Source organism: Numenius arquata, chromosome 1 (genome assembly GCF_964106895.1).
Source record: "Numenius arquata chromosome 1, bNumArq3.hap1.1, whole genome shotgun sequence".
Classification (NCBI taxonomy): Eukaryota; Metazoa; Chordata; class Aves; order Charadriiformes; family Scolopacidae; genus Numenius; species Numenius arquata.
In genome coordinates this window covers 62019817-62046610 of record NC_133576.1, presented here as the reverse complement: position 1 = coordinate 62046610, position 26794 = coordinate 62019817, and the positions used below count along the sequence as shown (strand labels likewise).

At 37.3% G+C, this 26794-nt stretch overlaps 1 protein-coding gene across 1 annotated transcript in view; it reads right to left on the bottom strand.

The window, feature by feature from the left end:
• ANOS1 (anosmin 1) overlaps positions 1–26794 on the bottom strand; it is a 141937-nt gene that overhangs the window by 26834 nt on the left and 88309 nt on the right. The window contains exons 5-8 of the mRNA XM_074152572.1: positions 24853–25037; positions 16513–16642; positions 6928–7130; positions 4011–4158 (exon numbers count right to left, since the gene is read on the bottom strand). Of these exons, the coding sequence (XP_074008673.1) occupies positions 4011–4158; positions 6928–7130; positions 16513–16642; positions 24853–25037 (666 nt within the window). The remainder of the gene's footprint in view (positions 1–4010; positions 4159–6927; positions 7131–16512; positions 16643–24852; positions 25038–26794) is intronic.

Sequence of the window (26794 nt, the reverse complement as noted above, 5' to 3'; positions counted from 1 at the left end):
GTTCTGTATAATCATTCATGTTCTTTATATTTATGCAGTGTTTGAATATACACAAAACCCAAGGATGGCATTGAGCGTAACCCACAGAGTACCACATGTGGTTATTACATCAAAGTAAATATAGTCCTTTGGTATGCTCTGTGAGAACAGTCTGGTCAGATTAAAGATCTTTCTTGCCCACTTTCCTGTTTCCAACAGTGAACAGTGAATGCTTAGGAAAACATTGTAAGAGCAGAATTAACTTTGAGCAATTCCCTTGGTGTTATGTGCCTAGCTTCCAACAAGCAATGGTAACGGGATGTCCTTCATCAAGTATTTCATTTGGCATCAGTTCACCAATGTTTAGCAGGGTTGACAGTATTTCTAGATATTTTCAGTTGAAAAGGCAGCAATGCTGATTCAAACTGCATTTATGTTGCACACTTGCAAATATACCAGTTCTTAGTAAGAGGACAGTATTTGCATCAGATTAACAAAAAAAGCTGTATTTAATTCAGTAATAAACGTAACTGAAAAGTAAAGATTCTAATAATTAGGAAGTGGCAAATTTTTAACTACATACTTGAGAGAAAGAGGGAAGGCACAGGTTTCAATAATTACCATAGTGACATGTAAACTTGAACAATGTGCCCTATGCAGCTTCAGCTGACACCCACTTGCTTTTTGGCCAAATTTTACTTTGTCAATCTTTTGCTTAATCATCTGAGACAATGTTACATTTTCTTTGCTTGTTTTAAATTAAAGTAAAACAACCAAACTTAAGCAAATTCTTTCTTAAGATAACCGTAATGTTTATACTATCTAAAAGGAAACAAAAAAAGTGACCAAGAGAAGTACAAACAAATCTATTAGGTATACTTCAACTTAAGTATTTTTAAATTTTACTAAATCTCTGCTTTGCTGTTCTTTGTCTGCTCCACTTCCAGAAAAACCAGGACACCAATTTAGAATATTTCTATATAAAGATCAAGAAAGAGAGTCTTGCTGCATTTCCCAGAAGTGAAGCATACAAATATAGTGAGGCAATGTATTTCTGAGTGTGGGGAAATACAATGCCAGAGGGCTAGGGTCAAAGCTCACAAAGGTCTGTAGGACTAAATTACTTTAGCGGGTTATGGACTACTCTCTATTCTGACAATAGGAACAGACACCTGAAAAACAAGAGCTGAATTCCACAGAACTGAGTAAGTGACAGTGGGACTTCAGCAAAATTGGCATGTTGCTTCTGGAACTGCTTCCCTAAGGCCATGGAAGTCCCCAAATAAAGAGGGGGCATGAAAGTCATTTCCTAGATAATATTTCAGGCAGTTTTTTTTTATTTTTCATATTTCTCCATCTGCTTCTGAGTACTCTCAAAAGTACCTCAAGCAGGACTGGCTCTGTACCTAAGTAACTTCAGTGAGATTCAGAAGATGAATTTGCATCTCCTCCAGGAGTAGTTTTGTCTTTTCTATGTAAGCTATAATCCACCTATTGTTTAAAAATGTCCAAAAATTTCCAAACATACTTCTCAGCAGAGTGCTGTATCCACTAAAATGTGTGATATCAGTGGTTTAGGCTCAAAGAATCTTGAATCATTTACTTCGTGGCTTTAACAGAAAGAATGCTCAGATTTGTCTATAAACTTATTGTTGAAGTACTCTACTGTAAAACAAATATGTGTTTTAGTTCTCACAGGTGCTGATTTGCAGTTAGAAAGAAAATACTGCTCATTAACTAAATGGATGTTCATAACTTGAACATAACAGTCAAATACTTGAAGTATATGAGAAAACAAAAATATTGCTCTTAGTATAGTATTACTCTGGTTTAAAAAACAATACAACAACTAATGAACCTTTTAGTCAAAAAAAGTCACTACAGTAAAGTGAAATAAAGCACAAGGCATTGGAAATTCTATACTAATTACACATTAGTAGATAGCAGACTTTTACAGAAACTACTGATGGACTGGTTTATGAAGCAAAACAACCAAGAAGAGGGCAGATTATCCAAGCAAAATTGTGGAAGGAATTTAAATCTAGCTGTGATGATGGTAAGAAAGAGGTGCCACTGGGGTGGACCGAAAATGATGAAACCACTGAAGTCACCAAGTCACAAAGTAAAATGAGAGAAAGAAATTCAACAGCTTGCCCAATGTCACTTTGGCTAGGTGTGTATAATGGCACCTAGAACTTCGTCCCAGATACCAGGACACAGGCACGAGCCTTCTCCTGTGACCTGATGTAAAGTAAACTCAGTTACATGTTCTTTCTCAGAGCTATGACATAATCTGGTGAAATGCCAGTCAAGATGGCAGGGATGAAAACTAAACACCTTTAAGTTTAGCACTGAGATACAGGGCTTCACAGAAGCATCACAAGAGACAACAAGGCTTTTTTATCTAGAAAAACGTGTCTTCCAGAAAAGAAAAAAAAAGGAAAAAAACCAGCAAAAAAATTCTTAGGAAAATACTCAGAAAAATGAGAACGTGTCTCATAAACGCCAATTACATGCTTCTAGTTGAGCTCAGTGGCTGATTGTACTGGAATTAAATACCCAGTTACCACTGTAGTTTTTCTTCTATTACATCTCCTGTGTACATACAGAAAAGAAAAGAAAACTAAATGTGGTAGCTCAAAGAAACTTTTGATATCATGCAACATCCTGCAAACTAGGTCACTTTTCTAGGGGATGACAGAAAGCATAGGTACAACTTAGGAGAGCCAGTATGGAAAGGGCAGAACTCTTATATTCACTGGAGATTTCACCCAAACCTGCCTTATGTACACACTGTGGAGATTCAAGCTCATATTCTGGTATGGATTTCAAGCAAAAACTCAGTGTATTGAAGAGAAGAAAACGTGGCCCTCTGCTGTCTCTTAAAATGGACCAAAAAGGTAGCAAAAATGAGCTTAATATGGGAAAATGAAGGATCTTTAGATCTATTTTATCTTCTTGGTACATTAAAATGGGAAGCAACTGTAGGTATGAAGGTCTGTCATAGCTAACAACCACTTTGATATATTTTATGTATATCCAAACTGAATATGCTTGCAGAAGGGTCCAGCAACAATAGCAATTTATTAGTTAGGATGAGAGTAATTACAGTTATGTTATGAAAATGGTGACAAGTAAAGTTCAAACTTCGAGTGTACTTTAAAAAAAAGAATTTGAATGGATGGAAAACGAAATGGAGTCGGGACAGGATATTTAACACTACATACTTTAACATCTTATTATCAGAATTTTTCTGTATTGGTTAATCAGAAACACATCAGCAGTTGGGGCAGTAACTTGGTATTCCATTGTAATTATACAAATAGCATTTAACTAAGACTAAGAATCATGGTTTACTTTCAGATCCAGATACGTTTTTCAGTTATATTACCTTAGCATGTGAGTTTTAAAGAAGATCTTAACAAGAAATAACCTGACATCTAAAGATCTCAAGATTCTAATTTGAATACGGGTCCTATGTGTGCAATAATTTTTTGAGAATTCCTTGCTTGTCAGGCATGGAACATTTTAGATTGCTTAATAGAAGAGCTGATGTTTTATATTAGTTCATAGTATATAAATATTTGTGTGGTCCAAATATCTGAATTAATGGGCTATTCAGAATAATCAGGATTTTAAAAAGCATTGCAAGCTAAAACTGTCCAGTTGAGACAAAGACACAGAAATGGTTCTGTTCCAATCACTGACAAATACAGTATTTATACCTGTATTGCATTTTAAAAATATTAACATCACAGTCATGCAAATGCTTCAATTTTCTTTGCATTTTTTTTATTTCAGGTGAGTAGGATCTAAGATAAAGAATTAGGCACAAACTGTCACCTATTTTTAGATAAGAAATTTAACATTAAAAGGTTACTCAACTTCACTGAGACAGGATCACTATGATATGAAACAGAAAGCTTTAAGAATTTTTTTTTTTTTTTAATTTGATAAATCATTACATAAAACATTCAAATTCTAGATAAAGAAGAGACAAAGCATCCAGGTGTTTGAATACAATTACTCACTATTATTCCTGGTGTCCTGAGTCGTGCTAAAATGGAGAGAAACCTTAGCACTTTTTAGGCGTATCTGACCCCAACGTGTTACTGCCTGCAGTTCTACATTGTAGTTGCTGTTGGGTTGGAGTCCCTCCAAGACCACATAATTTTGGGCCTATAATAGAGCAGAATAAATATACAAAGTAGTTATAATATTACTGAAACACAAACCCTTATTAAAAGCAGGCCTGTTATCTTAGGCACACTACTCTTTTGAAATTAGAAAAGAAAACTCATGTATAAATTTCAGCAGAGCAAAATTTCCTTTAAAAAGTTTATATTTTATTTGACTCTGTTTTCCTGTGTAATTTTTAAAATACTAAATTTCTTGATGTTTACATAATTATGGCAAATAAAGAAACCTATTGTTTCGGTCAAAACTAGAGGGTTTTTTTACATATATCAAGTTTTTTTCTTATGCCAAAATTTTTTTAGCCAAAGAAATTTAAAATTTTTATTCCCTGTGTTAGCAAAGCAATTGAAATTGTTTTTCAAGAGACAGTCAATCTGAGGACAGCTAAAATTCAACATTCAGTACATTTGTCAATATTTTCTATTTGTTCAACTGTTGAAAACAAAAATGGAAAAAATCTCAAAACCACAACCAAAAATACCCCCTTGTTAGCAAAGAACACTTTTCCACTATAGAATGGAAAACAGAAAAGAAAAAATACAGTGTCCATTGTCATGGAAGTGTCTTAAATGCAGAAACACCAGAGCAGGATTATCATTCTCTGGTCAATAATCCATAAATTAAGGGAAGTCTTAGGGTGTTGCAAAGAAGAGCAAAGGCTTCTCAGTATTCTTACACCTCTACATTTTTTAAAATGTATTTATAAAAATGTCCCTCTAGCACGTATCTCAGACAGAAGACATTACTCCATGACTTCATCAGAATACTTTGTGCTTCTGAAGTCTGACAGTCAAACCAGAGTGAAAAACATAACCATGTACTGCCATATTTAACACTCCAGGGACTGTCAAAAGCATTTCATATCAATTACCTTTACTTGTTTTGTGCTGAGATATTTATAACTTTGACTATAATGCTCAATTAACAGTGCTGGTATTGTAGTCAAATTATTTGAATGTCTACCTGGAACGATTTCATATGAAAAAAAAAATTATTTTGACTAGACTATATCTAAGGTAAAAACCGGGTAAAAAAAATTTCAATTATCTTAAAAAATAAGATTTTTCCACACTTTCTTTTTTTTTTCAAAATTTTTGCAGTTTCAAATTTTAGACAGAAGAATTGCTATAATATTCAAAGGACCATTGATTAGAAACAGCCTCAGGAATGTCTTGTGGAGGAAATCTGAATCTCACTGGCATTGACATACAGTTTCATGAAAAGCTGCAGAAGAATAAGTACAATGAGACAGGAGTAATATGAAAGATATTCTAAGAGTCTGCCTTTTCTCTAAAATATGCCTTGACTTTTCTGGATTTCCCTATATTCAAGGTCAGAACTTGGTCGAAATTACTGTAATGTTGTATACTGGATCTGGTTTAACATTTTTATACGTAGGATGTACCCTACACAAAATGCCAACACTACTTTAAAGACTCAGCTCAATTTTAAAATTCTCTGGGTTTTGTGAAGTAAGGACCAGCTTGTGGACAGAAAGCTCCCCTGTGTCTTTAGGCTGTAGTCTCTGCCACGAAGATCTTTAGCCAATGGCAGCTTTCCTGAGGAACACAAAACTTTTCTACCTAGCACAGTCCAACCTTACTCCTATCTTGCCAAAGTGATCTTTTAAAAGTACAAGAAAGAACTACGCTTCATTTCTATGCATATTTACCTTTCTTTATTAAAAAAAAAAAAAAAAAAAAGGTATTTAACTGAAGTAGCAACAAAGACCCAAGTTATCTCAGCCCCTGAAATTACTCTAATTTGTCTACATTTTCGGGGAAATTTCTTGCCGGCCCAGCACAGACATGGTGGCTGTGGCTCTGCAGCCCCCAGACCCTGATCACCCATCAGTTTCCATGACAAAAGATGGGTCCAGCAAGCTCCCATGGTGGCACTGCTGCTGTGTCTGATCTGCTGTGGATGAACTTGGCACACAGCCTTCATTGGCTTTATTCCTCTCAGGGTTTGGTGACTGAGGGGCAGAGAGAGAACTATAATCCTCCATCTGTCATTCATCACAGTGCAAGTGGGAAGCCAGAGCCAAAATACAGTGTTAACATAGACATGGGACCAAATTCCCACAATGCATTTATTAAGAACACTGACAATTAAGTTCAGCTTGTTATCTTTAATTGAATTCTATTTCTATAAACTACTTTAAAATAATATTCAATATGCTAAAGGATATCACAAGAGAGAGTTTTCCAGTAAAGCGTATTTGATACATCTTTCAAGAAACTCATAGGAACTTGCTGCTATGGAAATATGTCAAATCTTTGGTACAGCAAGAGCTTTGGGTTTGTTTTTTCCTTGGACCTATACTGACTATTGAATGGTTATTGTATATGGTAGTGTCACAAGTTCTATTCAAGTTCTATTTGCAGAGTGAACGAACAATGTGACAGATGATGTTAGGCTTTTAAAATAAGTACTGTCTCTTTAAGAAGCACTAATAAAATAAGCCTGAATTTAGAGGACAAACAACATTTAACTTTCTGCTCATGTCTCCTGCAAAATCTTATAGTATTTAGCCACATTTTAAGGCAGAAGTCTGCTTCTCTCCCTGAGTTCATTGATAGAGATTGAGAGATCAAAATTGTTTATGGGGTTGGTGATATTAAAATTTAAGACCACTACTATACCATCTGCTCAAATCATTGCAATTTATCACATATTTTATACTTACACTCTATTTTGTGCCAGAAAAAAAAGCCATATTTCTGTGTCATTTGCTATTTTCTTTCTTACCCCATCGGTAATCTTCCTTCTCTTTTTTTTAGCTGGGATTACATATTTGCTATATGTCCAGCTCCAGAAGACTTTGTAGTGGTGCACTGGGATATCAGGCTCTTCTGGAAGATCCCACGTAATCAGTACATTTACACTCCCATCATTGTTTGCACTGATATTGGCAATTCTGATATTAGATGGAGCTGGTGGAGCAGACGGATCTGGAATTTAAACAAACAAAAAGATTCTAAAGTAAAGATCATCTTCAATAAGGTAAAGATCACCTTCATTTTACCAGGCATACATGAGCTGGATTAAATATTCTCAATACATTGAAGAAAATTCAAGAAAAAATTTCCCATAAGTGATATGGCTTCTTGTGAATTCTAGAAATTCAAGCTCTACTGAAATAAAAAATATGGGTTAGCATATAATTTTGTCATTATTCTGTGTTGTTGATAGTTCATAAATATTAAGAAGCTTTATCAAAACGTACTAGATGATCAGTTTTACTTCTGTCATTCACTACTTTAAATACACAGTGAGTGTAAAACACTCGTGTTCTACAAGTGGCCTTTTATAGTCAACACAGAATGGTACGGTGGAAACACTGAGTTTTTCAGTGTTGCCAGACAATTCTCAGACAATAACATTACGTTTCTACATGTTGAATCTTTCTTAAAAATTCTAGTATTGACATTTACCACAATGGACATAAACACTTCCTTAGAATAAAAATAATTAAGACGTCATGATATATTATGATGTCGTAGAAGTCTATAGGAGCTTTTTTAGAACAATAAAAAAACAACTAGCTACCCCTGTGGTTTATTTCCCTATTATGGTTTAATTTCTGGTCAATATTAACTGAAATATTATTCCTTCAGTTGTCTCTGTGCTGATCCTAAAGACAAGAAGGACACCTGACAGTCAGAGGTTCTAATATTGAACCTTTTCCAATATTGAATGTTAGGTCCTCTTGGTGGATGTACTATATAATATCCTGGCCCTGAGTAATGTAAATCAGTGGAAATTTTGCGACTAAGCTTCTGAAAGTCCAATTTGCTATTTACTAACTCTTACTTTTTAATGCCACTTTTTAACTCCTGTTTTTTTTTAAATGCCCATGGTAGCCAAACATTGGTGACAAAATATAGGAAAACTGCAAAACCACAATTTAAGTAGAAGTAAATAGCATGACCAAAAAAAAATTTAAAAGTATATCAGGCAGAATAAAGGAAATTCATACCAGTTAAGGCATGTTATGAATCTGTAGTCAAGAAAAATCAATTTATTCAAAAAACCCATTTTCATATAACTTTTTAGTGAGCCAACACTTATTTGCTAGAAATAAAACTGGAGATGTGCAGAGGGGACACCAAGCATTCATTTAGTGCATGGTTCACCTGCATTTTTTTATAATGGTAAATGAGCTGTTAAATAAACTTTCCAGGCATACTAAGTTCATCACATAATCCCTATGATGAACGGTCTCACTGAAAAATTCCATCATTTAGTTCATTGAAATTGACACATTCAGAATTAATAACGACAGCATTTCCTTTTTAAAGATCAGCAGATGTGAAATAATGGCTTATTCCTGTTATTTAACAGGACTCTTGGTTAAATAACAATGAATGCCCCTGTTTCCTCACACATATAATTCTACACAACTTTTGGCAGTAAAAGTTACAAAGCATACTTGAGTTTAAGAATTCTGGAAATCTAATTTAATTTTCAAAATAATAGGAATTCCTTATTTCTTCTCTCTCATTTTTTTAATCAGCTTGCAACCCAGTTCCCTTAATTTTTTTCTGTCTTTGGAGAAGCACTCTTCTTACACTTATTTCCTTACCTGTGAAGTAGCCAACAACTCCACCTTAAAGTATACAAAGCTATTTATATTTGAGGGGATATATTTAAGAGATTAATTTAGTTAAATGGTTTGTACTGTTCTCTAACACAGATTTTCATTTACTTCTATCGTTTAATAAGGTAAGTAGATATAAAATGAAATTTAGGTACAATAAATATAAGCAGAATCATGATTCATCAATCCAAAATCTTTATTAAGTATTCATCTTCACCCATTTAAAATGTTAAGGTTTTTATATGTGATATGACATTGTATTATGGCAATAAAACATTTATAACCTGAAGTGCAACACGATCATATTACTGTAGGTGAATTATTCAGGTTATCTCCCAGAAGTACTATGCATCATGTATTATGTATATATAACGTATGGGATAGAATCAAAGTGTTTTAGAAAATATGTCTTCACAAATGGTCAGATATAAGCAAAACCATTTCTAACCATAAAACATGTCTGTCTTCATTCTGCATCTATAAAAGAGTCTGACAGTCCTTAAAAAATCAAAAAGTTAAATGAAATAGCTCTTCTGGATAAAGTGTTTTACATGATTAAAATATTTTGAAGTTCCATTCACCAATTTTTCCTAGGTCTAAGAGCAAATGACCAAATTTACATTCTTCCTTTTCAAGTGTTTCTGTCCCCATAAGAATGCAAGATAATGTGTAATTTTCCTTGTACAAATTTAGCGATTGACCAGAACAGAGCTTTTATATGACTCAGAATCACAGGATTTTTTTTTTTAAGGTAAGTTCAAATACCCCTGTTTTTCTCAGCAACATAAGCAGAGAAAGAAAGCAGTAAGGAAGAACTATGTCTGTACTGAAACCAATAGATCATTTCTTCCACTTTATAACACTGGCATTTCACCCTCTATTTTTTGTAATTGCACAGTTTATTGAAAACAATACTTTATCAGTAGCATTTCTTCTGTGTTCACTAGAACAGTCCAGTCATCAGATAAAACACTGTTCCATATTTAAAAGAAAGCCTAGTAGTGTTTCTTCTTTGCTATGGGAGAATGTAAACATTGTATTAAAAATCATTGGGTAATTACAGTTAAGGAAAGGAAGAACACCCTCTTAAAAGGAATATACATGTGAAATAATACAGCAGTAGCAGAAACATTTTCCTGAGTGTTCCCTTTCTTCAAAGTCTCTTTTGCAAGCCTCACAAATGTCATCCACAAAAATGCCTTTGAACAGGAGGAAAAGTGGTGGTGGTAGCAGTAGAAGACAGAAAAGGGAGGAGATCTGCAGGTGACAGACGTGAACAGGCGAGACATTCGAAAGTGCCACATTTTCCAGACAAGCTTTTTAAAAACTAGTAGACTAAGCTGGAGAAAATAACAAACCAGAAGGAAGTAAGATGTCAAAGATTAATAAAACTTAATTTATTACAATTTTGCATTTAATCATTTGAAAAAACCCTGCCTGATTGTAGAGACAAAACAGTAAAATATTTCTTGGATTTGGGGTGTATAACCTGAAATACGAAACTACCTAATGAGCATTTTACACCAGCTGAGGATCCATTCCATATTATTTCAATACCACTATATAATTTATTCATCTATTTCTATATATTTCTGTGACACTTATCACTATTACAACCGGCAGAACTATCCAAGAATATTAATCTTTTCTTTCATTTGAAAGGATTGAGTTTCACCAGCAAAACAAACACGTGAGAAAGAATAGCAGCAAGGCAAGATATTGTGATCTCTACTATTAACAGGGAAGAAACCCAAATGACCCAAACCCCATTCTCAAAAAAAACCCCAACCAAACAACCCCCCCCCCAAAAAAAAAACCCAGACCTCTCCAAAGGCCCCCTCAAAAAAACAACCCCCCAAAAAAAAACCCAAACCCAAAAAACTGTGAAGTATAAAAGCTTAATAAAATACTTCAAGGTCTAATAACTGGTACTGGATTATAAAGCTTATATACATACAGTGTTTGTTAACCTGACTATGAAGCCAAACTGGCATTCTGCTGACCATGAAGCTAACAGCCATTCTGCTCTTAGTCTTCATATGTCTGTGATTGTTTTGACCGACTGCCTACATGTTTAATTCAGATACATCAGCATTACATTACTGGAATGGAAACTACTTTTTTTCAAGTTTTTCAGCCAGTTTTTCAAATTTAAAGTTCTGAAATTTTATATACATGAATTTATCTCAGTGTTAAATCAAAGTCTTTGGTTTGCCGAAAGAGTGATGCTAGCAGCAGCTTTTCCTTTGCAGTTTATACTACAACTCAAATAAAATGTCATTATATATATACTAGAATTTGGCACAGACAGCTGTCCTCAAATGCGAAAAAATTCTGGTCTCAGCAGCCTGACAAATAAATCACTTCTCGCTGCTAGAAACGATAGCTTCATTAGGTCAAGGCTGAAGCTGCTGTTCCAGCACATGCAGTAAGTACTGCATTTGTCTGGATTCTATCTGGCTCGAATATACCCAAAGGACTTAAATTCTTGTCTTGCTGGCTACTCAGCCATCACAAGCAAAAGTCTGTCCTCCAGTCCCCAAAAGGGAGGATTCCTTGCTGCAAATTAAAGAAAAAAAAAACCCTCACATCATCACCATTTCAAAATTCACATCTTCCCATACTCATATTTGTAAAGTTAGTGATAGAAAATTTATATTTTACAAAATTATTTCAATCAATAGGACCTGGAAGCACTTAGCAACCTTAACAAAACAGCATGGGCAAGCTATACACAAGAATCACATCACGCACTGCTACAGTGCATCCACTTTGGCTTTAAATGTGGCAACTGTAATGAAAACAGTAAATGATTTGGAATATGTGTCAGAGAAAAAAATAATGACATTGGAACCGGAATTCTCATTCTGAGCTGTAAAAGTGATACCAAGCTTGACTCTAATATAAACCCTTTTTATTGAGCTTTTTTTTCTGACTTAAAATAGATCTCCCATTGCTATCTTTTAAGCATTAGACCTTCTAACTCTAAAAATCTGCTGAGGCTGCTCTACAGACAAGTTTCCAACCATTAAACAGTTCCAAGGCATAAGTGGGAGGACTGGCTTTGCCCAATGGAAATGGCACACATAAACCAGCTGTGCAACAGTATAAAAAAATCATTGGTCCCAGAGGAGCAACAGAAAGAATTTTATTGCCGGGAGTGGGTGTCTGTTCTGGTTTTACTAACACTCAGTAATGTATGCATGAAATCACATCCAGCATGGTACTTATGTGCTGTGAAAACAATGTTGTCTGCTTCCTTTTGCTTGACAATTTATCCTGTGTATGCTAGCAACTGCCTTCATGTTGAAGATAAAAACCTTTAGCAGAGGTAGAAGGATCGGATGGTTTGGGCTCATTGAGTTCATCTTACAGCCTCTTTTTGTCTCTGAAAATGTCACAGTACCTAACTACAGGCCAGCAAGATAATATATTAAATGGAAATGGGTAACACTGATCCCTCTAGTTAACTGCATCTCTGTTACTAAGAGTTCATTCTCAGCAGAAATCATAAAATGCTAGAAAAAAATAGACTAAAAACTCTTACCCAAATGCAACAAATTAAAAGTTGTATTACTGGTGCTGAGCAGCTTCTGACCAGTTGGGTTAGGTTATCCAGTGCCAGCTTAATGGGAGAAAAGCACAGGAACCATTTTACCCAAGGAGACTCCTTCATGGATTGCAGTAACAGTTCTCTCCTACTTCCAGAGAAAATGAAGCAGCTTGGAGAGAGCCAGTCAAAATATGAAGAGAAATATATTTGTACCTTTGGGGATTAAAAATGTTCTGCCAGGCATTGTGTTAGCTTTATTTATTGCTTTTATTGCAAATTTTGCCACTCAGTTGAAGATGAAAAGGCAAGCACTCACAATTTAAAACCCCTGAAAAGTGAAGTGGAAACCACTGTCAAAATAGCAGGAAGTTTTGATCAGTTTTAGCTGACAGTATCGATCTGAAAATCCATGTGCGGAGTCCTACTTTTAGGAAAAAAACACCCTCCTAGGTGCAGTATTCACTTCATCTTCTAGCCAATTTGCTTTAAACAGATAGGCATAGTCTAACGTGTTTTTCTTGCAACTTTGGAATCAAATTTTGGCAAAATGAAGTGTCGCATCATTCCCTGTGAAGGGCCATGCCAGACTAGCACATACAAACCCTTCATTTCCTTTATAAAAAGGAAATAAACAGGAGAAAAAAAAAAATCTCTGCTTAAGCTCTAAATATTTCATAGTTTATCTCAACAATGCTACTTTGATTATTTATTATTTACACATCAATGCAATAAATGAACACATGAGGCAGTGTAAAACAGCTAATAAACCTTCACCTCAAATGTTTACAGTATAAGAGCATCAAAAGCTGCAGTGGATAAAACCAAATCACAATCAGATGAAGAATGGAAAGCTGGAATGCTTGATAAAATAGTATTGCTTTCCTGTTTTTGTCTTTTTCATGACTGGGAAATTTAACTAATTTGGATAATAAGAAGCTTTATTTAGTGATAGAAAAGTTAATGGAAATTACACACCTCAGAAGTCTTAACATTATTTTGAGTAAAACAAAACCTTACTTTGTTGTGTCTCCTTAGAGATCACATTTTTTGCATTTGCAAAACACACGAAATAGTATAAAACAGTATTGTGGTAACCAGACAAAATTCTCTCTCCAAATAATTACAGCAGCAATGTTTTTGAATGTTCTTTTTAACAACTTAAAATATTTAGCCACAGAGACTTTGTGGTGCCATACTTCTCCCTAGATTCAGATTATATATCATGTTTGTCCTCCTTTAAAGAAAGAACAAACCCAAATAATTTGCTATTCATTATAACTTATGAGCAATTGGTAAAAGTTCAGCATCTTGTGTGAGAAACTGTCTTAGGAATTGCTGTCATGTTTCCTGATCAAAGGGTTTCTTTTTGAAGAAAACTTCTGTAAAGCCTGACGAATAGTCTTCTCTTGGTCTTGGCACAACAGAGTGAACTGAAACAGTCGGGAACTAATGTGAATTTCTGTCCACACTTCGCATAAATGTAGCTCAGACACTCAGCAACCTTCCAAAGGTGATGTGCCAAAGCCCGCTTTCCTTTTCCAAACTGGAGGTTAAATGTGCCTGTAGGAGCTCAGCAGGGGCCAGTAGATGCTGGCGCTAAAAAAAATAGGCACATCTGAGCAGCAGCTTCTTGCCTCTCTGCCAGGCAGGGGCCGCCACTTCCCACTGAGCTCCAAAGTAGTAATTATACGCCTATATGACACTGTAACTGTTACCAACATGAGTGCCTACTTGGGGACATGGAGGCTAAGAGATATCAACTGAAGCATCCCAGTATCATTCCCGCTGTCACCACCTAGCAGCGTCTTCATCTGTGTCACCTAGCTCTTCTACACATTTCATGTGGCAAACACGGTATCTTTATAATAACCACTGACAATACCTAAGCCTCTAAAATAGTCAAATAAGCTGCCAGAATAGGATCATTTTGGCTACAAAGCTGATAGTTAACTGAACTCCTTGCTGTTTGTCTGGCAATTCACAATTCTCTGCCAAGGGCTGGAGTTTAGATTTGAAAATTGTTGAGTGTTATAGAAGCCTTTTGAACAACGCTGGCTACATACTTGCTGCCATTATCGAGATCCCATTATTTTGTTTTATTTGGTATGAGCACGCAGAGGTACTACTGGCTTCTGCTGTCCTTGTCACAAAGTCCTAAAAGTGCGCCCCACCTCCACCAGACAGCCCTGAACAGCACTCAAGGAGAGCAAGTGCTTCAGGGGTAGCTGTGGAGACCACAGAAAAAGAGGACTCTAGTATCTAACATGTAATCATATCAAAACCACAAGCTCCTGAAACACATATCACTGCCAGCTGGGAGGCTATTCTGAAGAAATATCTCTACATGCTTATCCTGCTCTTATGCTGTTCTCTAAAAACCCACTTTGGCTGGGGTCAGATACTGGGCTAAAGAGACCTTCAGTATGACTTACCATGGATTTTCTTATATTCATTACCAATGTAGGTATTTTGAACAATATACTCCTGTGTCTAGCACACTCAGTAGGAGATTAATTGTTTGGAATGTAATACAAAACCTGCCTGAAAATGTCACGCTTAAGCCAAAACCGAAGTGATATCATGATATGCCTTTATGTAACTGCAATTATAGTGGGTCCAAGCAGAATATTTGGAAAAACTTTACAAATTCAGTAAAACTTCTGACAATAATTTGAGTTTAAAAGAACATTGGTGCCTGATTCAGCAACACAGTGCTCTAACTGCTGAAGTGTTGCTGATAAAGACAAAGCTACTGTTGCTGCTGAGTCCTTGCAGCAAGCTCAACACAGCTTGAAGGAACTGTATTTTTGATGTGACTGAAATGATATGCCACTTAAGTATAATAAATTCTTAAAATACTACTTCTTTTATACTTGAAAAGCTTTGTGGTCACAGCAGTAATGGGATAGCTATGCCAGCCAACCTTCCTACCACAGACGTGGTTATAGTACCAAAAAATTATTGAGTCTAATGCATACTTATTCAGTAAGTAATTAAACCATCCATAACAGCAAAAGCACTTGCATGCCTCTATAACTGCATCTACTGACTGGCCAAACTAGGACTGGCTATGGCCAAACAGCAAGCTGAAAGCTAGGATGGGAACCTGGGGATGGCAACTGCCTGTACTGAAAGATAATTCGATCTGCAGAAAGAGGAGGAAATGCATTCCCAGAATCACATTCCTTGAAGTATGCTTTATACCAGTGTAAAGATTCTGTCACTACTAAACCAAAGACAAGTCTTTCTATTAGAAACTACCTTTATTAGTAGAGTGAAGAGTGATAGATTTCATTCTTTGTTACTGAAGTCAGCTAGCACAGTCTGGCTATGTCCACATTATCGACTGCCTTTAAGAGAGGGTGACCACATCCAGACCACCTGTCTATCAGGAATAGTTTCTGGCCTGTGCTAACTCCTGAGAGTTGTCCAGGAAAATTTCGCTTCATGTGGGTCAAAGGCACACCAGGGACAATGACAGTAACTTCACAGGATAGGAGATCTGTTTCCCCCATCCCCCAAGTACCATTAAATGGCACAGAAATAATTTTCAAAGTTATTTTATTACCCAAACCCTTGCAAAACAAGAAATGGCAACAAAAATTCCTACAATACCTTGTGGGTTCGTCAGCATGCCTTTCTAATGACCTGAATCGCGCTACTTAGCATTTACACCCTTTTTATTCTTAAACCCGTATGAATAGTGCTAGCAAGGGGAAAGTTACATTAAGAGAGTGCGCAGTTCCATCAAACCAATGCTGCTACAATTATGTAGATATAGGCAACAGAGTATTTAAATACTCTGCTAAACATATGGCAGCAACATATTTCTCATACCTAAAAGAAAAATAAGATAAAGCCCTCGGAATAACACACTGAAACCCCACTTCCTTCATGTTTCATGGTCAGGGTCATGTTGTTTGATACCAACCGTGCGGAAAATGTTTAAAAGGAGGTTTATTCATTGAGACCCCTTACTGATAAAAGAATAATGACATCTTTAACCTTTAATTCCTTTGCCAGCTTCAAACAAATCTCACACTATTTCTAAAGCCAGTGGCAAAACTACCCAAAACCCCACCTGTTAAAAACCTTCTGCCACAAAAGTAGGCAGATCAGGTTGTGCTCCATGTGTGAGTGAGTGGAAGGTAAGCACCAGAGTTAGTGCATGAAAACTAACCTTTTGAGGACCGGAAGTGTTTGCTGGGTGCCGTGAAGCCTCTTGTCCCGTGCACATTCACAGCTGCCACGCGGAACTGGTACCACCTGCTCGCTCGGATGTCCGGCAGCCGAACCCGCTCATCCGTAGTCTGGTGGGGAAAATGTCATGCTTACACTGGTTGTTCTGGCATGGCTAGTTGTGCTATCATCTCCCATCAATACCCGTAAATCAGACTGAAGGGTAAGGGATGTGCTTTAATACGCACCAGTGTTGGCAGGCTGTATGCAACCACCCCACCCGATTCTCAGCATCATTCTGCACTGCAAAGCATTTATGTCTGCAAACAAAATCATATAACCACCTAATTTTACAGTGCATTGCAGGTCTCTTCTGGAAAAAGTAACCTTTAGAAAACTGGTGAAGTGTTAAATTCACAAAATTAGTTTTCCAGTTATCACAACCTTCACCAGTGTATAGGGTCTAGCTGTTCAGGTGTTGACGTTTCAGGGAACTCATTGTCCCAGGTCACAGGACTCATTTCTCCAACTCTCAATTCTCAGAGAATTAGGGCTCCAAAATGGCTTCACAAAATCCAGCACTGTGAGAAGCTGCCTTTTCTGGTTCACAGGAAACACAAACCCCTCAGGTAATGAATGTAAGCCTTCTTCAGATCTTTGGCACTTATGTCAAAAAGACACTCAGAGCTTTAACTCTTTCCTGCAGACCTTTCTCAGGTCATAGGAGATGACCTTTTCTCCACCAACACCCACTGAGACTGCCAATGTCATGAGTTCAATTTCCACCTTAACTACTGAAATATGGAATAAGCATAGATGCACTTTCAGTAGGAGGTGCTTTACGTGCTCTTAGCTTGAGCTCTGCTTTCTTGTGTCTTTTTTTCTCCTTTAAACTTCCAAAAAGCTATCTTCTGCACTGTTTCTTATTTTTCCTAAGAACTGAACACAGCCTCCTGGTAACCCCTGAATCACTGCCAAGTACAGAAGGCGTAGCATTTTTGTAGAACTTATCAGAAAATCATCCACTTGTTGAGGATTTTAATTTTGCAATTACCTCTCAATTATCCAGCTTTCAATTTATTTTAGGATGTCATGTTTATTGCATTTTAATTTAATTCTTTAATGAAAAAAACACATGAACCTGAACCAAATGTCCCATGTATGTCCAAATCATTACTGATTATCACTACTGACCAAACATGCAAGCTCATTAAAAATGTAGTGACACCAACTTATTTTCACAAGCTCTGTTTTCTATAACTTCAAAAATCCACCTTCCCTGTATAGGATTCAACGTTACTTGCAATGATGCCACGCACTTCCCAAAAAAAGGCACAGCGTAATTTTTGCTTTTTGCTCTTTCCAGTCTGTGTAAGAAAGTAGCTGCTGCTAACCTAACTCGGACAGTGACAACTTGAGGAAATTGCTTCAGCTCTCCAGTAATGTATTTTTAGGGCCCTGACCAATGCAATTTGTAAGTGTTATCCTGCACTTAATCTCTTCCTTTGGTAACAAGCAAAATTTAGGAAAATGGATACTTCATTTGTGTGTGCATGTAAAGGAAAAAGAGCCTTTCTAAACTAGACTGCTCTCAGACTGGTAAGTGTTGCAGACTTTGAGCCTCTCACATATTGCTGGTACTCAGAGTCCTTCTCCATTCAGACCACTATACTTGTCTTTTTAGCTTAAGCAGGGTTAAAAGTCCCGATGTTTTCATTGTCTGCCTTATCTTCTTTCCTTTTTTTAACTTTTATGTTATCTATAGAGTGAATTATCTCATCCAATGAAGGGGATCCTCTAGGGAAGAAAGACCCTACCTGAACCAACTTTTACCATTATTTTCATTTTATGGAGTACTCAAATATGCTATTTTTTTCCAACATTCAGGCCCACATGCACAAGACCTTACAGATAAGACACGACAGTGAACTAGATTAAAATAAACTATCACTATATTAACAGAAAAAAACCCCAAGGATATATTCAAGTCACTGCTGCAACTGAAATCAGGGTAGGATCAATATCTAATTGTAATTAATTAGTTACAATACTGTGGGTTTTTAAAAACAGATTTGCTGAATTTAGTTATAAGGCAAGCATAATCTGAATAGACTTGACCCCAAATTCCTCAGCTAAGGAATCTTGTTTGTCATTTGCATCAGCTCAGTTATTCTGCTAGGACTGATTAAAAGAAAGGATTTCAGTTGTGTCAGTCTTCCATGGCAACCGTGAATTACTGTAAAATCAAATAATCTGTCAATCCATAGAACCAAAATTATTTTAATTTATGAGCATGCCTTGGGCCTATTACTTTCATCATTCATTTTGTTGGCAAAGCTCCTGTTAAACTCAATGGCATGCAGGAGGTGTAACTCCTGGATTAGAGAGTATAAACTACTTTGGCACCTTTATACAGATTTAATAAATTTCAAAAAAGTGCTAAATACTACTGAAATATCTTATATTGCCTAAATTGTAAATTGATTTTTTTTCTTTAATTGTTTCAGTTAGTTCTCACTACTTAAGTATGTTTGGAGCTGAGATGATAATATTCAGAGTCCTTACAATATCTGTCTTATATTAATGTAAACCCACTAAATGGGGGCTGAGTAGTAATACAATAATCAATGGACTGTTTCACCGTGTTCATTCCCTTTCTTTCACGCTATCAATCCTGGATTCCCTTCTGTAGAGCAAAGGTTTAATGGAAATAGGAGAGGACAGCCTTACCCTGCTGAGTTCATAGCTCTACACCTTCTTTTGAAACTACACACAGTGATAAAAGAATTTGCAGTTCAGAGAGTGAAGGGATACCATCCAGGGTATCAGAAGAGCTGAGTTTATGTTTCCTCTGATACAGAAGAAACCTGACAGTGCTGCATCCACTCCTATATCAAAGGACAGCAGACCTCCCCTGTTTCGAGTGAATGCAATCCCACACAAGGTGGGCACTCTCTAAGAATGCTTAACAAAGCAAGTCCTCTCCTGGGAGATGGAGAAATAAATCTTTACTGTACAGGACTGGTGGTGAGCTCCAGCAGGGATTTCTTGCTGTCAAGACCTCAGAAACTTTTTGTGATCCTCAGAACCACAACTTCAGGTGTCTCAGAAACTTTGAGTTTTAAAAAAGATTATTTGTCCACAAAATTTAGACATCTCCAAAGTGAAGCACTAAGGTTTGTCACAATCAAATCAGCAGTAAATTCTGCTCCTTATTTGTTTTAATAAAGGAATAAATTAATAAGTAAACTTCATTATTGTCTGCCTATATGTATACATATATATATATATATAAGTGTGCATGTGTACATGCTTGACATCCATTCACACAACACAGAAGTGTTCTGTCTGAAAATAACTGACCTGGCATATTTGAATTATCTTCATCAATTAACTTAAAACGATTAACTATCTAAGTTTCCAAGGTAAACAGTGATAGTATTTTTTTAGAAAGCATTAGCACCAAACAGAATCATAAGTTTGTTCACAAGATACAGAGTATTCAGATGGGATAGTGCAGCAGGTCCTGCTCAGCTGGCTAAACCTTAAAAAACAGTAGCATAAGAAACTTGGAATAAGCACTTAGGACACTGCACATCATAGCTAACTAGTATCTTATTTTCCATAGTTTTTATATTAACCAGTGGAAATTAGTCAAATGGTTAGTTATGTCAAGTTTTCCCAAAAATGTGCAGTAAAAAACTAAGTTAACACAATCCTTTGTTCCTGAAGTGAAAAATAACTAAAATTGTTTTCAGTGTGTTTGCTTTCTTTATATACTTGGAGAGTTAAATAAATAATGTTATAATAGATTGAGCCTTCCTCCTTAAAAATAAAAAAAATACCTGATGACATAATACAATAGAAAGGAAATGCACTTTTTCAAAATTATTGTTTCAATCCCAAGTAAAAATTTATGAGACATGAGAAATTACTTGCAATTTAGCTCATGTGAACACAATAGAAAACAGCAAATTCTTTGAAAAGTAAACACCATAAGATAAGGTTTCAGAAGACTGGAAGCCTGCTAATGTCACCCTCATCTACAAGAAAGGCCTAAAGGAGACCCAGGAAATTATAGGCCCATCAGTCTTACTTCAGTCCCTGGGAAAGTTAGGGAATGAATCCTCCTGGGGACTATCAGAAGTCAAATGAAGCATGCGATCAGGAAAAGCCAGCACAGGTTCACCAAGGGCAAACCGTGCTTGACAAACCTGATCACCTTCAACAACAAAGTAACTTGCTCAGTTGCTGTGGGGCGAACAGAGGACATTGTCTACCTGGGTTTCTCCAAGGCTTTCAACACGGTTCCCCACAGCCGCCTCCTGGACAAACTGATGCATTACGGTCTAGACAAGCGGTCTGTGCAGCGAATGCGGAACTGGCTGACAGGCCCCACCAGGAGGGTGGTGGTAAATAGCTCCTTTTCAAACTGGCAACCTGTCACAAGTGGGGTCCTCCCAGGGATCGATACTGGGCCCAACGCTGTTTAGTATCTTCATAAGTGATCTGGGTGATGGGATCAAGTGTACCCTGACAAATTTTGCAGATGGCGTCAAACTGAGTGGGGAAGCAAACACTTTGGAAGGGAGAGCCAATGTTCTGGAAGACCTGGATAGGCTGGAAGAGTGGGCTAACAAGAACCTTACCAAGATCAACAAGGACAAGCGTAAGGTGTTGTACCTCGGAAAACATTCAGGAGCACAGCACAGGCTGGTATCTACCTGGCTGGGGAGCAGCTCTGGGGAAATGGACCCGGAAGTTCTGGTGTAAGTTCTTAGTAAGTTCAGTATGAGTGAACAGTGTGCTGCTATGGCAAGGCAAGCCAACAGGATGCTGGGTTGCATCAACAGGGGCATCACTAGCAGAGACAAAGAAGTTAAGAAGTTACTCCTGGAGAGATTCCAACTGGACACAAAAGGAAAATTTTTTGCAATGATAAGTTTCCAATAAGCCATTGGAACAATCACTGAATGGTATGGGTTGGAAGGGCTCTCTAGAGATCATCTAGTCCAACCACCCTGCCAAAGCAGGGTCCCCTAGAGCAGGCTGCACAGGAACACATCCAGACAGGTTTTGAGTATCTCCAGAGAAGGAGACTCCACAACCTCTCTGGGTAGCCTGTTCCAGTGCTCTGCCACCCTCAAAGTAAAGAAGTTTTTCTGCATGTTCAGACGGAATTTCCTGTGTTCTAGCTCATGTCCGTTGCCACTTGTCATGTCGCTGTGCACCACTGAGAAGAGTTTGACCACATCCTCTTGACATGCGCCCTTTATATATTTATAAGCGTTGATGAGATCCCCTCTCAGTCTTCTCTTCTCCAGGCTAAACAGACCCAGGCCTCTCAGCCTTTCCTCATAAGAGAGGTGCTCCTGTCCCTTGATCATCTTTGTAGCCCCCCGCTGGACTCTTTCCCGTAGTTCCCTGTCTTTCTTGAACTGGTGGGCCCAGAACTGGACATGGTACTCCAGATGTGGCCTCACCAGGGCAGAGTTGAGGGGCAGGATAACCTCTCTTGATCTGCTGGTCACAGTCTTCCTGATGCACCCCAGGATGCCATTGGCCTTCTTGGCCACATCGGCACATTGCTGTCTCATGGTCAACTGCTTGTCCACCAGGAATCTGCTTTCCACCAGGTCAACCCCTAATCTGTATCGGTGTATGGTAATCTCCCCAGATTATCTAGACCATGCTTTTGCAAAAAAGGTTGGGCTAGATTATCCTTGAGGTCCCTTCCGAACTTGCATTCTATGATTCTATGATTATTGAAAATTATAACCCCATTTCTTCTTGGACAGAAAATAAAAATAGAATATGGATAAAGAACTATGATAGAATATTATGAAATTTCTTATCAGAAGACACAAACAATAACTTTGCATAATTACATTACGTATGGGTACAGGAATAGGCAAATTCAGATCCTCACCCACAGCCTATTTGATCTTCAACTGCTTTTTACATGCTCTCTAGCTTAAGTCACAGAGTAGTGAAAAAGTCAGCATCATCTCCCCCAGACTGGAATGCCCCAGGAGTTCTCAGCTGAATGGCTGAGCTCTTCACAGCCTTTGCCTATAATTAAGCTCTCATAGCCCAATGTTTTGGAATCATACAAGAAAAAATCTCAGTTATATGGACAAGAAAAGCCCTGAGGCTGTGCACACAGTCACTCTAGTCAAACTGGATATCCATCCTTCTTGCTGTTATTGCAAAATAAATCTTATTGCATGCAGCCACACTTAAAAAATTTGACTGCCTGGTGGGATGTCTAAAACTACAAACACCATGGAGGTATGTTACTCTATAGAGACAGAAATTCTAATTACTACCACCCCTCAAGGGTGCCCAGCCTGTATGTCCCATAAGATACACACAGTTCACAAAGCCAGTCAGGCATCCTGAAGCTTGTTCTGAACTGACATCCCCAATCGGGTGCATCACACAGTCAAACACGTGTCTCTTGTAATGTAGAAGGGACAGTGAAGTTCTCAGAAAGTTGGAGGAGGCTTCTCCTGCCACAGAGATTAACTCAGCCCCTTCTGCGTGCCTGTAATAGACCCCCAGAAAAGGCAGCTGTCAGGATTCCTATCAGTCTTGCCCAGGAACACATTTGTGAAACACACTCTCCTGTACATCCAATACAAGAATGCAGAGGTTCATATATGCTCCACTGCTATGGAGCATATATATAATGCATGCTTCCAGAAGTGTGTATGAGGTCTTTTTCTGGGATAAGAAAAAAGCACAGCAGTCTGCTACATTTGCAGTCTGGATCCATCAGCCAGAAGAGTTGGGCTTCTACAGTCTAGCACGTATACGTGGCATGGTTACAGTGGGGAATAATTCAGATCTGGCTCACTTTTGCTACATGGTATTTTCCTAGTAGCAAAGGCAGGAGGTTCTTTGCTAAATATGGAGAATGCAGGTGTGCTCCTCAGCTGAGAGATAATAAATAAGTCACTGCACCTTTATCAGGTTTGGAGGTGTGCACATTCCCTTTGGCTTGCACAAGCAGGGTTTCATGCCAGGATCTGGTGCAGGTGACTTTTTCTGAGTAAAACTCTAACATAGTGACAGCCCCCTGTAGCACCACATTGAAGTTAAGAATTTCACTTCTGAGTGTTCAGTTTCACAAGACCAACATTATTTTAAGATACCTTTTTCCTACACAATCTGAATTGAGAATGAACGCAGACTGTCACAGAATTTAAACTCCTTCCTTTAGTTTGTGGATGGTTCTATTCATTATCTCTTTCCTTTTTTTTTCATAGCTATAATGACATTTTACAGGTATTTTCAAAATCAGCATTTTACTTTCCTTGTCAGCAGGGATGAGGGTGAAGCAGTTAAGATAAACGATTGGAACTCTGCCATCCAGGTGGACTGTCAGCATGTTAAAAAACAGATTGAAACTGGGAAGGAACTAAGTGAAAATTTATGCTCTGTTGGCTGCTTCTCATTAAGAAACATTTGCTCATGAATCTTACATTTTCAGTCTGGATTGCACTGAGTGATAAGAGCATGACATCATAGTCTTTTCCGAATTGGGAGGGTACCATCTGAAAAACCCCCAACTTTACAAAGAATAAAGCTTTTAGTCTTTTTTTCAGTCTTTGTTTTACTTTAAATAAATTAAATAGCCTTTTCACCAATTGTATTTTCCCATCTTTTTTATAAGACATAAACCATGCCCTGGAGATTGTGCACTGAGTCCCACTAACTTCAAAAGGACTATGTCTCTTATGTGCTTCCTTCAATGGATTTTGGTATCTAATTCTACATTTTTCAAGAGATTGGTGCCTTTCAGAGACTTTAGAATTCCCATCTGAATAGATCATAAGTATTTTCTTACAAGAAAGTGCCACTCACTGGCCTTATGAAAATCAAGCCTCCAGCTAGTTCTATGGATTTTTATCTATAGAGACGAAATCCACAAAATAAACTCATTTTGAAAACATACACCTCTGAGTATTTTTTCCTTTGGAGACAAGGAAACCACTATCTACTTCTTTACTGATATATTCACATATTTTTTATGAAGTCATTTTCAATACATACCAAAAGATCAGATGTTTCTGTAACTGAAAATCTGAAAGTTAAAATACTGAAGTCCATTTCTCCTGAGTAACTCTAGAAAACAGTTCATTGAGCAGTAGAGTAAGGCCTTGGAGATCTGGATTCTGTTTGCAGCTCTGTCGTGACCTGGAGAAAGGCCCTACACAGGGATCCCTCTGCATGAGCCTCCCCACCTGTAAGTGATCTAACTCTTCTCCAATCTGACGAGGACCTTTAGATCATGGTCTGGAACCTAGGGATCCATATTGCTTTACAAAGAACTGACCTGTGCCACGGTTTGCCAGTTGGTAGCATCATCCTCACTTGGATGGATTCCTTGATTCCACCTCCTCTGAACAACGTAGATCACAGGCTCAATGGAAATATTGAATTTTGAAGACCACTTTACCTCCAGGTCTCCAGACTGAAGTTCTATGAATTTTAATTCTTTTCGGGGTTTCAGTGGAACACCTGTAATAGGAATGTGCAGACAAAAATATGTGAGTAATTTACAAGATGGGATTAAAGGATGGGATTCATATGTAGATGAAGCTATATAAAAAAAAATAATTTAAAAAAAGGAAATTGTTGGTCAAATGGAAAAAAAGGGGGCATAGTTAGACTGATGAGCATGGGAGCTTCAGAACTGGTCATAGCTGAACTATCTCTGCTAACAGTAAAACTTGTTTTTAAAAAATCTTCAGAATTATTTCTTTATTTTATTCAAAAACTAAAGGATCTGAAAGTTGTAAGCTAAAACTGATTTCACAGAAAACACCTTCCATATATGCTTTGAAAACCTGGAGAAAAATTCCTTCCATCTCAAGCAGAATCAGCTATACCTGTTGTTCAGTTTTTCACCTAATTTGTCCTTAAACACATCTCATTTCCACAGCATCACATAGTAATCCATTCCACTACTTCTCTATCCTTACCATTAGAAAGCTTTCTCACTACCTTGTTTAGTCTCCTCCGCTGCATCCTAAACTCAATACTTGTCCATGATATTCATGGATCGTGGAAAACAGATTCTTTCTTTCTTTACTCTATGGAGGAGCCTTTTATGTACCACAAGACTGTTATTGTGCCTCTGATTCAGTCTAATAATCATAGTGCACTCTATTTTCCTTTTAAATCAATGCCACTAGATCACTGAACGTTCTTGCAGTTGTCTCTGGAAACTCTCCTGTTGGCCCACAGCCCCCCTCCTGAGTTAAAACTAAAACCGGACACAGATTGTGTCTAAACTCTTACCAGTGTAGACTAGAGAAGCAGGATTATTTCATGTCTTACACTAGTCTGATATATCTAAGAAAGCTCTTTGCCTTCTCCATGACAGCATGATGTTATTGACTCACATACAGCTGCATTGTATGATGTGTCACTGTCCACTCTTTCCTAAAGATCTAGGAAAGGTAATTCCAAGGCATCTTGCAAAAGATATGTTAGATCTAATGCATATTGTCCAATTGTTACTTTTCAGAGACAAAGATGTCTTTCTAAAATTTTACAATAATTTCTCATTACACAATGACACTGAGGGACAGTTATTTCTGTTGTTTCTACTGCTGGTAACATTACCTTTTTGAAAACGTCTGCAGTAGCTCGAATGAAAAAACAACTCTTCAAATTTGGCATCTCTTGATTAAATCAACAAATCATGTGTTGGATACATTTCTCTAGACAGACTTTAGGAACTCATATATTTGAGTATGCAGCATTTTGTCACTTCAGGTTATGTCACAAATAAGATTTCTATGCTGACATATAAACCTTCTTAGCAAGTTATCGTATGCACTTTAGCTATTTTGTCATTTTGGTGGGTGTCCAAATAAGTCCAGCTGTAGGTGTTGGTTCAACAAATTGTTTCCTACTCAGTCTCCCACAGATGACCGAGTACCAAAATTTCCTTAGGTGAATGAGCCACTTTTATATTATAAGAGATCTTCTCCTAAATCTGATTATACAATTTGCTATAAGCAAATAAAAATTGAGATTTTTAGCCCTTGAAGAAACCTAATATCAACCTGAGGAAAATTCAGTACTCAAAGGTCGTTATCACAGCAGTTAAACCCTGGATATCCTTCAACAGTTAGCAGTCTTAGTCTAATACAACGAACATCACAGAACATGTCAGTTCGGATTTCCACATTTGAAAATCCTTCTTTAATTATGATGTACAATAATCCTACAATTTGCATGTTAAGAAAACTTCCATCTGCTTTGCA